General features: G+C 53.7%; 1 protein-coding gene across 1 annotated transcript in view; it reads left to right on the forward strand.

Annotated features, from left to right (window-relative positions):
• Window positions 1-265: 265 nt before the first annotated feature.
• LOC123356524 (alpha-2-macroglobulin-like protein 1) overlaps window positions 266-14418 on the forward strand; it is a 46833-nt gene continuing 32680 nt past the window's right edge. The window contains exons 1-3 of the mRNA XM_044999861.1: window positions 266-375; window positions 774-923; window positions 1774-1953. Of these exons, the coding sequence (XP_044855796.1) occupies window positions 325-375; window positions 774-923; window positions 1774-1953 (381 nt within the window). The 5' untranslated portion in view covers window positions 266-324. The remainder of the gene's footprint in view (window positions 376-773; window positions 924-1773; window positions 1954-14418) is intronic.

The following is a 14418-nucleotide window of genomic DNA, read 5'->3' on the forward strand; positions in this document are numbered from 1 at the left end:
ACTCCCGTCTCCTCCTCCGCAGGTCGTGGCCAAGGGAGCCATCGCCAGGATCCTCCACAAGGGGCTGGACCTCAGGGAGGGGGCTGGTAAGTGGCGGGGGAGGGGTCTGTGCAGATAGGGGGTGCCCAGGGGTGACTGAGGATTGAGCCCCCTGAGCAGGGGCCGGGCTGGGGGAGGGGGCTCTGCTGGCTGGGCCTGACTTCCCCTGGGTGTTTCCCACCATCCCTAGGGCTGAAGGGCTCCTTCTCGGTGGAGCTGCCCATCGGCGCTGACCTGGCGCCCGCTGCCAAGGTGCTGGGTTACACGGTGCTGCCCGATGGCGAGATGGCTGCCGACAGCACCCGGCTGCAACTAGCCAAGTGCCTCCCGAACAAGGTGAGCCTGGGGCTCGGGGCGGAGGAGCCTCTGGGGTGGGAAAATTGCTCCCTGCCCCATAACAGGAGCCCTGAGCAGGGGCATCGCTGGGTGCCCCCGGCCCCTCCCTTCCCAGCCTCACAGCAGCACCAGGGTCGTTGCACCCCCATCCACCTCAATCGCTCTGGGGTGTCTATGAATAACTGCAGCTCCCTGAGCCGTCCCACGGGGGCGCTGAATGAGCCTGAGCTGCCTCAACCCCCCACCCCCAGCAGCAACCCCCAAAGCCCCAGCCCTTCAGCCAGCCGGGCCTGGGGCCGGAGTGACACTCGGTGCCTGCCCCCTGCCCCCTGCCCGGGCCTGTCTCCCCCTGCCCCGGGGGTCTCTCCCCTCCCCTGTGACGCGCTGTGCCTCGCCAGGTGAAGCTGGCCTTCTCGCAGGACCGGGCCCTGCCAGGCTCAGAGCTCCAGCTGCGGGTGCAGGCTGCCCCCGGGTCCCTGTGCGCCGTCCGCGCCGTGGATCAGAGCGTGCTGCTCACGAAGCCTGAGGCCGAGCTCAGCGTCGACACGGTGAGTCCAGAGCAGCTCGGCCCCTCGCCTGGCCTCTCCCGACGAGTCCTCCCCCCTCGCAGGGAGGGCGATGCACGGCCGCTGGGGGACACGCCTCGAGGCCACCTCTCCCCGTCTGAGGGCTGCTCCAATGGCATTTGTCACCCCCTAACTCTGGGGGGTCCCAGCTTGCCTTGCCTGTTCTCCCATCAGCCCTTGCAGTGCCCCCCTCCCCCCGGCTCCAGCTGGGAACATGGAGCTCGGAGCTGAGATAATGGCTGGGGTAACCGGAGCTCGCTCTCCAGGGCAGAGCTGGTCCCCAGGAGCAGGTGAATTTCCTGCCCCCATGTACAGCAGGGGACAACTGGACAGGTGCATTGTGGGAGTTGTCCCTGCCCGGTTGACGATATGGAATCGCACTCAGCCCATGGCTGTCGCCTGCTGTCCAGCGGCTCATGGGCTCTGCACATGGCTAGTGGAGCCTCCCAAGCCCCGGGGGGCAGCAGGAGACGGGACTCGCTGGGCCGGGGGCTTAGTCACGTATCCCTGTGAGCCGTGGCCCCGGGGCCAGCCATTTGCTGCCCCACGGCGAGAAGGGGCAGCTGCCCTCCCCCTGCCCCACGTTCTCCCAGGGCGTTGGGAGCCGCGGGTCCCTCTCCTAGGGCTGGGGGGGAGGTGCAAGGCCAGACGCCCACGTGGGGGATGGGGATGGGTGCTGGGCAGGGTGGGGGGAGGTGTCCAGGCTAGAGATGAGGCTGGGGCGAGAGCAGAGGTTGTGGGGTGATGTGTTAGTGGGAGGAGGGGCAGGAGCTGGCTCTGGGGTAGCTCATGTCTTGGTTTCACGGCTGATGTCGTGTGTGTTTGTCTTTAGGTCTATAACCTGCTCCCGGATTTTCCCCAAGGAGACTATCCCGACGCAGTGCGAGAGCTGGAGTCATGTGGTCCTTCGAGTCTAGTTCCTCACTGCCACGGCTTAGGTCCCTGGTGGAGGTGTCGCAGAGGGACTAGCAGCCGGACTCCCACACTGGCTAATGCCTACAGCCTGTTTAAGGTAGGGTTGGGCCTGGCCAGGCCTCACACTCCTTTGTAGCCTGAAAGGACTAAACTGGCTCCGATGTGCCCAGAACTGCTGGCATCCAGGGGCGAATCCCAGCAAACTCAGGCCTGGGATACACCTCCCCAGCCACCTTCAGACACGGCCCAGGCCCTGGGACAGATCCCCGGTGTATCCAGGGAGCAGGAACACCCCATCCTGCCCCACTCCTGGGCACAGGGATATTACCTGCGGGGCTGGCTGCACCACCTCCACTTACAGTTCTCTGGCACTTCCCGTTATAAGTTTTCAGTTCATGTAACTTTGTCAGACTGAAATGTTTGGGCCTGAAATTTCCCCAGTCGAGGGTTGGCCTCAAGCTGAACTTTCTGAGGCGTTTCAGCTAACACAGCTCAGCAGTTGCTCAGAAGGGGAGGTGGGGAAAAGACTCAGTTTTCCCATGATAAAATGAAGGTGTTTAATTGAGAAGCTCCCTGCCTGGGAGCAGAGACTGGACCCTAGGCCAGGAAGTCGCCCTGGGGTCAGGGAGGTGCCCTTTGCTTTCCCCATGACATGCAGTCCACATTTGGCTGCATGGGAAACTCCTGGGAATGGCAGGACCCACATGCCCAGCAGAGGCTTGGAGTTTGGCAGCATTATTCTGCGAGGAATCCCTCTGCACCGCGCCTGCTCCATCCCCTCCTACGTGCCGACCGGCCTGCACGCACCTTCGCCACAGAGCGACTGAGCCTGCTCCAGCCTGGGCCACAGAGGCAGAGCAGGATTTTCCTGAAATGGCTCCTCCGGCCAGCAGGACTTGCGGTGGCCCCGGGTGTGGGAACGGAGCATCTGGAGATGGTGTCTCTGGTGCTCCCAGTGCTCCCCTGCCCGTCCCAGGCATCCTGGAGGAGGAGGAAACCACCTGAGTGAAATGTGCGGGGTGGGGGAGGGGATGGGTGCAGAGGATGCAAGGAGGGGGTGGGGTATGGCTGCAGAGGGGGTAAGGAGGGGGTGGGCGGACAGGTGCAGAGTGGGAAAGGAGGGGGTGGAGGATGGGTGCAGAGGGGGTAAGGAGGGGGTGGGAGGACAGGTGCAGAGTGGGAAAGGAGGGGGTGGGGTATGGCTGCAGAGGGGGTAAGGAGGGGGTGGGCGGACAGGTGCAGAGGGGGTAAGGAAGGGGTGGGGGGATGGCACTTTGACCCGCCAGGGGGAGGGATGGATGATGTCCTCCCAAAGCCCTCAGGCTGGGAGTCAGGAGACGGGGGCTCTGTCCCAGCTGGAAGCCACCTGAGTGAAATGTGCAAAGGGGGCAAGGAGTGGGTGGGGGGATGGGTGCAGAGGGGGAAGGATGGGGTGGGTGCTGTCAGGGTTCCGTCTCCACTCCGAACTCTGGGGTACAGATGTGGGGACCTGCATGAAAGTCTCCCTAAGCTTATTTCTACCAGCTTAGGTTCAAACCTTCCCCAAGGCACAAATCCTTCCTTCACCTCGGACGGTATTGCTGCCACCACCAAGTGAGTTAGTACTTGGGAAGGGAGTTAGTATCTGGGAGTGGTGGCAGCAAAACCAGATCTAAGCTGGTAATTCAGTTTAGGGGAGCACATGCAGGTCCCCATATCTGTTCTCTAAAGTTCAGACTGGGAAAGGAAACTTGACACCCGTCTACAGCACCACAGAAGTTCCCACGCTCATCTTGGGACTGACAATCTCCCGGGCCCCCAAAACGCCCTCCTTGGCACCGTTCCCATTCCCCGGTGGCTGGGAAGAAGCAAGCCCTGGGAGGACCCCCTGTTAGGTCAGTAGCAGTTGTTCTGGCCCCAACCGAGCAAGCCTCAAACCAGGCTCTAAGGGACCGTGCAAGTGGAAGAGATCACATTACCTTCCACCCCGGATACCTTCGAGGCCACCAGAGGGCTCATTGAACCGATGGCTCCGGTGCCCCCGGTCCCAGCACCGGCTCCGACCCAAGTTCCGATACCATCCAAGGGTAAACTGGCGATGTTCGGACTGGAAGCCCTCAGACCAGCATCTCCATGCTGTGACGAAGTGAGACTGTTCTTAATGTTTCCTCTGAATACTGTGTGGGTGCCTCAGTTTCCCCTATGCATTTCTTAAGTCTCCAGTGTGCATAAATGGCCGACACCCTGTATCCTGGCAACAAATGGCTGGGGCCCTTCCCCCTGCACGGGAATAGCTAAAGCTGAACAAAGATCAGGTGACCTCCTGGCCCAGGAAAGAGACAAACGCCAGAAGGGAGGGGCTGGAGGAGGTTTCAGTTTGGAGCTGGCCGGGGACGGGAAGTGAGGGCAGACGGAGGTGTCTGCCTCACTGGGCCCCAGAATGGACCCGGCTGAGGGGTCCTGCTCTCTGTACCTACAAACTCTGTTTTAGACCGGGTTCCTGTCATCTAATAAACCTCTGTTTTACTGGCTGACTAAGAGTCACGTCTGACTGTGAAGTGGGAGTGCAGGACTCTCTGGCTTCCCCAGGATCCCGCCTGTGCGAACTCGCTGTGGGAAGCGCACGGAGGGGCAGACGATGCTGAATGCTCCAAGGAGAGACTCAGGAAGGTGAAGCTGTGCGAGTTTCTTGCCCTGGAGACAGTCTGCTCCAAGGGAGAGGAGGCTCCCCAAAGTCCTGACTGGCTTTGTGGGGAGCAGTTCCAGAGCATCGCCCGGGGACTCCGTGACACATGCCACTTGGCATCCCAGCGCCGTTCCGAGTCCTGGCACCGCCCCAGGTATCGGTCAGACTCTCAGCACTGGTCCTGCAGTCCCGACCCTTGGAACATGGTCCCGCTCGAGGTCCAGGTTCAGACCGACGCAGTGTGGAACACCGATTCCCGCGTCGACTGTCGCCATGGCACCGGCCCACGGCCCGCCACCAATCTGCTTCATGGCACCACTCTCCATTGGCGCATCGCTCCCCATCACAGCACCGCCCTCCATCGCGGCACTGCTCTCCATCGTTGCACCAGTCACAGCGGGGGGGGGGGGAGGGATAGCTCAGTGGTTTGAGCATTGGCCTGCTAAACCCAGGGTTGTGAGTTCAATCCTTGAGGAGGCCACTTAGGGATCTGGGGCAAAAAATTGGTCCTGCTAGTGAAGGCAGGGGGCTGGACTCGATGACCTTTCAAGGTCCCTTCCAGTTCTAGGAGATTGGTGTATCTCCAATTATTACTAGAGCGGCACCACTCTCCATCATCGCACCGCTCTCTGTCACGGCACCGATCATCAGCTCAACACCAGTTTCCATCACGGCACCGCTCATCAACACAGCACCACTCCTCATCACGGCACCACTCTACGCCGCAGCACCAGTCACGGTCGCAACCAGCCTCTCGACGCCAATCCCCACATGACCCTCGCCTACCAAGGGACTCGGTGCCCCCTTTGCTGCATTCGCGCACCTCCCCTCCTTGGCCGTCACGATCTCAGTCTCCTTCCAGAAGGTCGGGGAGAGCTTCAGGGGTTTCGGACATCCCCTAGTCGGGCCCGGGAAGCCTTGGTTAAGACTCCCCAGCGCCCAACTGGCAGCCCCAGTGGCAATTTTGGACCCCCTGGGCCCATCATCAGGCCCAGGGCGCCCCCCCAGTTGCCCGGCCATTGTCATGCTCGAACGCCTGATCTCCTGAGGTGACCATCAGCCACCTTCCTCCAGACCCAGACCAACCCGTGGAGTCAGCACCTGCGGTAGGAGCTACACCAGGCGCCCAAGAGGAGCTGCCCGTGGCTGACCAAGAGACTATCTCCACACCGGCTCTTCCGGTGGAGTCATCTTCGTCCTCCCCTGATGAGGCTGTGGCTGGCACGTCCACGTCTGGTCCACCTCCGATGGACTTTAAGGTCCTTCAGGAACTGCTAAGGCACTCGGCTCTTAATATGAACCTCTAAGTTGAGGAGGTTGTGGAGGAGGAGGACCCGATAGTGGACATTTTAGGCCCGGAAGGGCCTTCCAGGGTGGCCCTTCCCATGAATAAAATTATTCAAAACAATGCCAAGACTCTCTGGCAAACCCCGGCCTCCATCCCTCCCACAGCTAAAGGGGTAGAAAGAAAGTGCTTTGTCCCCACCAGGGGTTATGAATACCTTTTCACCCACCCTGCCCCATGCTCGCTTGTGCTGGACGCAGTGAACGCCAAAGAAAGAGAAGGCCAACAGGGGCCTGTTCCCAAATCGAAGGATGTTAAACGGCTGGACATTTTGGGGAGAAAGGTTTATTCTACTGGGGTCTCCCGCTGCGGCTCGCTAACCAGCCGGCAATCCTCAGTAGGTACAATTTTAACTCTTGATCTGTGGTCCTCAAATTCCAAGATCTCCCAACAGAGGCTCGTACGGAACTGAGGAACATTGCTGAGGAGGGTAAATTGGTTGCTCGGACTTCCCTCCAAGGTTCCCTCGATGCTGCGGACGCGGCTGTGCATATCCTGGCGTTGGGAATTGCTATGCGGCGGAACGCCTGCCTCCAGTCTTTGGGGTTCCCGCCTGAGGTTCAGCACACCATCCAGGACCTCCACTTCGATGGTCAGGGCCTGTTTGCAGAGCAAACCGATTCCCGTTTACAAAACTTAACAGACACAAGAAACACTATTAAATCCTTAGGTATTCATACCTCGGCTAACCAAAGGAAGCCATTTAAACCCCAGGCCACCCAGCAACGCCTCTTCCCATCTAGACCCAGGCAGGACTTTTCTCGTCGAAGAAATAGATACTCTCGATGCAGACCCTCTTGTCCCCCTTACAGACAGGGTCAAGGACGGTCCAAGCCACCCCTGGGCCCAAAGCGCCCGTTTTGAAGGTGCGCCCGAGGACGGACTACCCAGCTCTCCCCCCGGATAATTATCCCTTCCTGAACCATCTATCCCGTTTCTACCATGCCTGGTCTCATATTAAATCGGACGGTTGGGTCCTCCACACGGTGCAGATGGGATATTCTATCCATTTCCGTTCCATCCCACCCTCCCACTCCCCTTCCCCGTCTCTCTTCAGGGACCTTTCTCATGAGCAACTCCTCGACCAGGAGGTTCAATCCCTCCTTGCCCTGGGGGCAGTGGAGGAAGTTCCTCAGGAGTTCAGGGGCAAGGGATTCTACCCCCGCTATTTCCTTGTCCCCACGGCAAAGGGAGGCCTAAGACCCATTCTGGACCTCAGGGAGCTCAACAAGTACATCGTCAACCTGAAGTTCCGTATGGTCTCTTTAACCACTATCATTCCCTCACTGGATCCAGGAGACTGGTATGCCGCACTCAATATGAAAGACACGTACTTTCACACTTCGATTACTCCGACGCCCAGAGGTTTCCTCTGTTTCATGGTGGGCAAGACGCGCTGTCAGTTCACAGCCCTCCAGTATGGCTTGTGCACAGCCCCTTGCGTCTTTACCAAGTGCATGGCGGTCATGGCAGCTTTTCTTCGCCGACACCATGTGCACATCTTTCCATACCTCGACGACTGGCTTATACGGGGACGGTCTCACCAACATGTCCAGTCTCAGGTACAAATTATGCTATAGCAGGCATAATTACCATCCTTTCCAAGTTTCTCACCACCACAGCAAGGCAGTGCCTCAGGTTGCTGCTGTACCTACGTGGTGCAGCACGCCAGGCTAAGACTCAGGCCTCTACAGACATGGTTGGCGTCAGCCTACCGACTGGTACGCGACAGTCTAGAAATGGTCCTCACGGTCCCGAAGTGCACACTCGACTCCCTGCGATGGTGGCTGAATCCTCGGATGGTGGGTGCTGGGGTCCCGTTCCATCCTCCTCAACCCACCTTGACTCTGGTTACAGACGCATCTGCCCTGGGTTGGGGGGCCCACCTCGGCGGCCTGTCAACACAGGGCATATGGAATGAAAGTGAGCTGTTGTTGCACATCAACATCAGAGAGCTGAGCGCGATCCACCTTGCGTGCCAAGCCTTTCTTCCCCACTTGCGGGGCCACTGCGTAGCAGTCCTAACAGACAACACCACGGCCATGTTCTACCTGAACAAGCAAGGCGGAGCCCAGTCATTGCCACTCTGCCAAGAAGCCCTCCTTCTGTGGGACTTTTGCTTAGCCCACTCCATCAACCTTCAGGCCTCGTACCTGCCGGGTGTCCAGAACGTCCTGGCGGACAGCTTGAGCAGGCGTTTTCTTACACACGAATGGTCGATACGTCCAGATATCATTCCATTTTCCATACCTGGGGGTTTACCTGAGTTGACTTGTTCGCTTTGCGGACCAACAGGAAGTGCCCAGCTTTCTGTTTCTTCCAGGGTCACAGTCCGGGCTCGAGAGCGGACACCTTCCAGATCACGTGGTCAGGCACAATTGCTTTATGCCTTCCCACCGTTCCCGCTGGTCCACAAGGTGCTCCTCAAGGTCCGCCGGGACAAGGCAGATGTCATACTGGTAGCTCCTGCCTGGCCGTGCCAGTGTTGGTACCATGTCCTGTTGGACCTGTCAATTCAGACTCCCCTACGTTTCCCTCTCAGCTCTGACCTCATCTCTCAGAACCACAGTCATCTCCTGCACCCGGACCTTCAGTCGCTCCACCTCACGGCCTGGAGGATCCGTGGCTGAACCTGGCTGAACGCACCTGTTCGGACTCGGTAAGGTGGATGCTTCTCGAAAGTCACAAGCTTACCTAGTGTCGACTAGGCTTACCTACGAGGCCAAGTGGAAGAGGTTTTCCAGCTGGTGCGCTCAGTGGCAGGTGCCCCCGCTCCAGGCTCTGATTCCGTGCATCTTGGACTACCTGATGTTCTTAAAGGACCAGCACCTAGCCTTTTGATCCCTTAAGGATCACCTCGCGGTCATCTCTGCATTTCACCCAGGCGTGGCCGAGCGCTCGGTGTTTGCACACCTGGTCATGCAGCGTTTCCTCAAAGGCCTGGAGAAAATCCATCCTCCAACGAAGCCACCCGTGCCTGCATGGGACCTTAACTTGGTCCTCTCCTGCCTTATGGGCCCTCCTTTCGAACCGCTGGCCTCCTGCTCACTTCTCTATCTCTCCTGGAAGGTTGCCTTCCTAGTGGCCATCACTTCCGCACGTCAAGTGTCCGAACTACGGGCTCTCACATGTGAACCGCCCTATACTGTTTTTCATAAAGATAAAGGTCAACTAAGACATCACCCGGCCTTTCTGCCAAAAGTGGTGTCCCGCTTTCATGTGAGCCAGGATATCTTCCTACCGGTTTTCTAAACCAAAACCACATGCTGACCTTCGGGAACAGCGTCTCCATTCTCTGGACATCAGAAGGGCACTTGCCTTCTATATAGACTGAACAAAGCCCTTCTGTAAAACAACCCAGTTGTTTGTCGCCATCGCGGAACGGATGAAAGGCACCCTGGTCTCCTCTCAGTGAATATCATCGTGGATCACCGGGTGTATTCATGCTTGCTACAACTTGGCAAATGTCCCTCTGCCTGCTGTCACGGCTCACTCCACGAGAGCTCAGGCGTCGTCAGCTGCCTTTCTGGCACACATTCCTCTCCAGGAAATCTGCAGGGCTGCCACATGGGCCTCGGTTCACACCTTCACGTCCCACTATGCCATCTTCCAGCACTCTCGGGATGATGCAGCTTTTGGCAGAGCAATCCTCCAATCTGCGGTTCCTTGACTCCAACCCCACTTCTGAGGTAAGGCTTGGGAGTCACCTAACTGGAATGGATATGAGCAATCACTCGAAGAAGAAAAAACGGTTTCTTACCTTTCTTCTTGTTGTTCTTCGAGATGTGTTGCTCATATCTATTCCATTCCCACCCACCTTCCTCTCTGTCAGAGTAGCCGGCAAGAAGGAACTGAATGGGGGTCGGGCCGGCAGGGGCTTATATGGATCACCATATTAGCGCCACTCCAGGGGGCTCCCCAGCCGGCCTGACGGGTAGCTGCTAGGGTAAAAGTTTCCGACATCCGTGCACGTGGCGCACACACACACCTAACTGGAATAGATATGAGCAACACATCTCGAAGAACAACAGTTACAGAAATGTAAGTAACCGTTTTTTTGCATGAGGAAAGACAGATCTTCCACCATTCCAATTAGGACTCTATCAGAGTCCGACCGCGGTGCAGTTCCTACTGTTGCCACCAGGGTGCTGCGCACCGAAGCGCTCGGCGCTGCGTCTTGGCACGGTGCTGGAGGTTGAGGGCTAAGAGCTGCCTCCGTGAGGAGCTGTCGCAGATGAAAGTCCCGCTCCTTTTTAGTCCGGGACCAGAAACCTTTGCAGATCCTGCACTTCTCAGTCTGATGAGATTTCCCCCAGACACTTTAGGCAAGAGTCATGGGGGTCACCCATTGGCATGGGCTTGGAGCAGGACGCAGGGTTTAAAGCCTGGAGCCCAAGCTACCGATGGGGAGGAGGGAAGATCCCTACTAACCCACTAGAACTATTTACACTATAACTATATAAAAACTCTGTAACTATAAACTATTAACAAGCTATTAACACTGTTGAGAGGAAAAACGCTAGGGAGAGTGGAGAGCAGCAAAGCCGAACTCCACAGTTCCAATGACCATCATGGGCGGTAAGAAGGAACTGAGGGGGCGCTGGGTCAGCTGGGGTATATATCCGGCGCCATAAAGGCGCCACTCCAGGGGGCTCCACAGCCAACCCACTGGGTGTTGCCAGGGTAAATTTTCTCCAACGAGCGTGCACGCGGCACGCACACACCTAATTGGAATGGATATGAGCAACACATCTCGAAGAACAACAGCTACAAAGGTGAGTAACTATCTTTTTCTTTTGAACCTCACTTTCCGTCATCGTAGCCTTCCTGTGTTCAGCCTAGCCTAACCCGAGAGCTAGAAAGAAAAAAATTAAACCCAACTTGTGAATTCCCTTGTTATAACTTAACTCCTCTGCCTCCAGGCAAAGAAAAAAACTCCAGCTGCTCTCTGCTTTAAAAAAAAAAAAAGTCCTTAAAAAAACCAAAACCTCCCTGGTTTTCAATCAGCCAAAAGAAACAATGTTTTTAAAATCCTGAGGTCTGTGTTTCTGGTTCAAAATGATCCCATGGTGTTGCCACCATGTCAGGGTTCCCTCCCCACTCTGAACTCTGGGGTACAGATGTGGGGACCCGCATGAAAGACCCCCTAAGCTTATTTCTACCAACTTAGGTTCAAACCTTCCCCAAGGCACAAATAAGAACATAAGAACACAAGAAAGGCCGTACTGGGTCAGACCAAAGGTCCATCTAGCCCAGTATCTGTCTACCGACAGTGGCTAATGCCAGGTGCCCCAGAGGGAGTGAACCTAACAGGCAATGATCAAGTGATCTCTCTCCTGCCATCCATCTCCATCCTCGGACGAACAAAGGCTAGGGACACCATTCTTACCCATCCTGGCTAATAGCCATTTATGGACTTCACCACCATGAATTTATCCAGTCCCCTTTTAAACATTGTTATAGTCCTAGCCTTCACAACCTCCTCAGGTAAGGAGTTCCACAAGTTGACTGTGCGCTGCGTGAAGAAGAACTTCCTTTTATTTGTTTTAAACCTGCTGCCTATTAATTTCATTTGGTGACCCCTAGTTCTTGTATTATGGGAATAAGTAAATAACTTTTCCTTATCCACTTTCTCAACATCACTCATGATTTTATATACCTCTATCATGTCCCCCCTTAGTCTTCTCTTTTCCAAACTGAAGAGTCCTAGCCTCTTTAATCTTTCCTCGTATGGGACCCTCTCTAAACCCCTAATCATTTTAGTTGCTCTTTTCTGAACCTTTTCTAGTGCTAGAATATCTTTTTTGAGGTGAGGAGACCACATCTGTACACAGTATTCGAGATGTGGGCGTACCATGGATTTATATAAGGGCAATAATATATTCTCAGTCTTATTCTCTATCCCCTTTTTAATGATTCCTAACATCCTGTTTGCTTTTTTGACCGCCTCTGCACACTGTGTGGACATCTCTAGAGAACTATCCACGATGATGCCAAGATCTTTTTCCTGACTCGTTGTAGCTAAATTAGCCCCCATCATGTTCTTTGTATAGTTGGGGTTATTTTTTCCAATGTGCATTACTTTACATTTATCCACATTAAATTTCATTTGCCATTTTGTTGCCCAATCACTTAGTTTTGTGAGATCTTTTTGAAGTTCTTCACAATCTGCTTTGGTCTTAACTATCTTGAGTAGTTTAGTATCATCTGCAAACTTTGCCACCTCACTGTTTACCCCTTTCTCCAGATCATTTATGAATAAATAGAATAGGATTGGTCCTAGGACTGACCCTTGGGGAACACCACTAGTTACCCCTCTCCATTCTGAGAATTTACCATTAATTCCTACCCTTTGTTCCCTGTCCTTTAACCAGTTCTCAATCCATGAAAGGACCTTCCCTTTTATCCCATGACAGCTTAATTTACGTAAGAGCCTTTGGTGAGGGACCTTGTCAAAGGCTTTCTGGAAATCTAAGTACACTATGTCCACCGGATCCCCCTTGTCGACATGTTTGTTGACCCCTTCAAAGAACTCTAATAGATTAGTAAGACACGATTTTCCTTTACAGAAACCATGTTGACTATTGCTCAAGAGTTTATGTTTTTCTATGTGTCTGACAATTTTATTCTTTACTATTGTTTCAACTAATTTGCCCGGTACCGACGTTAGACTTACCGGTCTGTAATTGCCGGGATCACCCCTAGACCCCTTTTTAAATATTGGCGTTACATTAGCTAACTTCCAGTCATTGGGTACCGAAGCCGATTTAAAGGACACGTTACAAACCTTAGTTAATAGTTCCGCAACTTCACATTTGAGTTCTTTCAGAACTCTTGGGTGAATGCCATCTGGTCCCGGTGACTTGTTAATGTTGAGTTTATCAATTAATTCCAAAACCTCCTCTAGTGATACTTCAATCTGTGACAGTTCCTCAGATTTGTCACCAAAAAAAGCCAGCTCAGGTTTGGGAATCTCCCTAACATCCTCAGCCGTGAAGACTGAAGCAAAGAATCCATTTAGTTTCTCCGCAATGACTTTATCATCTTTAAGCACTCCTTTTGTGTTTTCATCGTCAAGGGGCCCCACTGGTTGTTTAGCAGGCTTCCTGCTTCTGATGTACTTAAAAAACATTTTGTTATTACCTTTGGAGTTTTTGGCTAGCCGTTCTTCAAACTCCTCTTTGGCTTTTCTTATTACACTCTTGCACTTAAGTTGGCAGTGTTTGTGCTCCTTTCTATTTGCCTCACTAGGATTTGACTTCCACTTTTTAAAGGAAGTCTTTTTAGCTCTCACTGCTTCTTTTACACGGTTGTTAAGCCACGGTGGCTCTTTTTTAGTTCTTTTACTGTTTTTCTTAATTTGGGGTATACATTGAAGTTGGGCCTCTATTATGGTGTCTTTAAAAAGGGCCCACGCAACTTGCAGGGATTTCACTTTAGTCACTGTACCTTTTAACTTTTGTCTAACTAACCCCCTCATTTTTGTATAGTTCCCCCTTTTGAAATTAAAGGCCACAGTGTTGGGCAGTTGAGGTGTTCTTCCCACCACAGGGATGTTGAATGCTATTGTATTATGGTCACTATTTCCAAGCGGTCCTGCTATAGTTACCTCTTGGACCAGCTCCTGCGCTCCACTCAGGATTAAATCTAGAGTCGCCTCTCCCCTTGTGGGTTCCCGTACCAGCTGCTCCATGAAGCAGTCATTTAAAGTATCGAGAAATTTTATCTCTGCATTTCGTCCTGAAGTGAAATGTTCCCAGTCAATATGGGGATAATTGAAATCCCCCACTATTATTGGGTTCTTAATTTTGATAGCCTCTCTAATTTCCCTTAGCATTTCATCATCACTATTACTGTCCTGGTCAGGTGGTCAATAATAGATCCCTAATGTTATATTTTTACTAGAGCATGAAATTTCTATCCATAGAGACTCTATGGAACCTGTGGATTCGCTTAAAATTTTTACTTCATTTGAATCTACACTTTCTTTAACATATAGTGCCACTCCTCCCCCTGCACGGCCTGTTCTGTCCTTCCGATATATTTTGTACCCCGGAATGATTGTGTCCCATTGATTGCTCGCAGTCCACCAGGTTTCTGTGATGCCTATTATATCTATATCCTCCTTTATCACAAGGCACTCCAGTTCACCCATCTTATTATTTAGACTTCTGGCATTTGTGTACAAGCACTTTAAAAACTTGTCCCTGTTTATTAGCCTGCCTTTTTCTGATGTGCCAGATTCTTTTTTATGTGACTGTTTATCATCTGATCCGGCCCTTACATTATACTTTTCAGTCCTCTGCTCCTGAATATAACCTGGAGATTCTCTATCATCAGACTCTCCCCTAAGAGAAGTCTATGTCCGATCCACACGCTCCTCTGCAGCAGACGGCTTTCCCCCATCTCCTAGTTTTAAAACTGCTCTATAACCTTTTTAATGTTTAGTGCCAGCAGTCTGGTTCCACTTTGGTTTAGGTGGAGCCCATCCCTCCTGTATAGGCTCCTCCCATCCCAGAAGTTTCCCCAGTTCCTAATGAACGTGAACCCCT

The sequence above is a fragment of the Mauremys mutica genome, chromosome 25, assembly GCF_020497125.1.
Source record: "Mauremys mutica isolate MM-2020 ecotype Southern chromosome 25, ASM2049712v1, whole genome shotgun sequence".
NCBI lineage: Eukaryota > Metazoa > Chordata > Testudines > Geoemydidae > Mauremys > Mauremys mutica.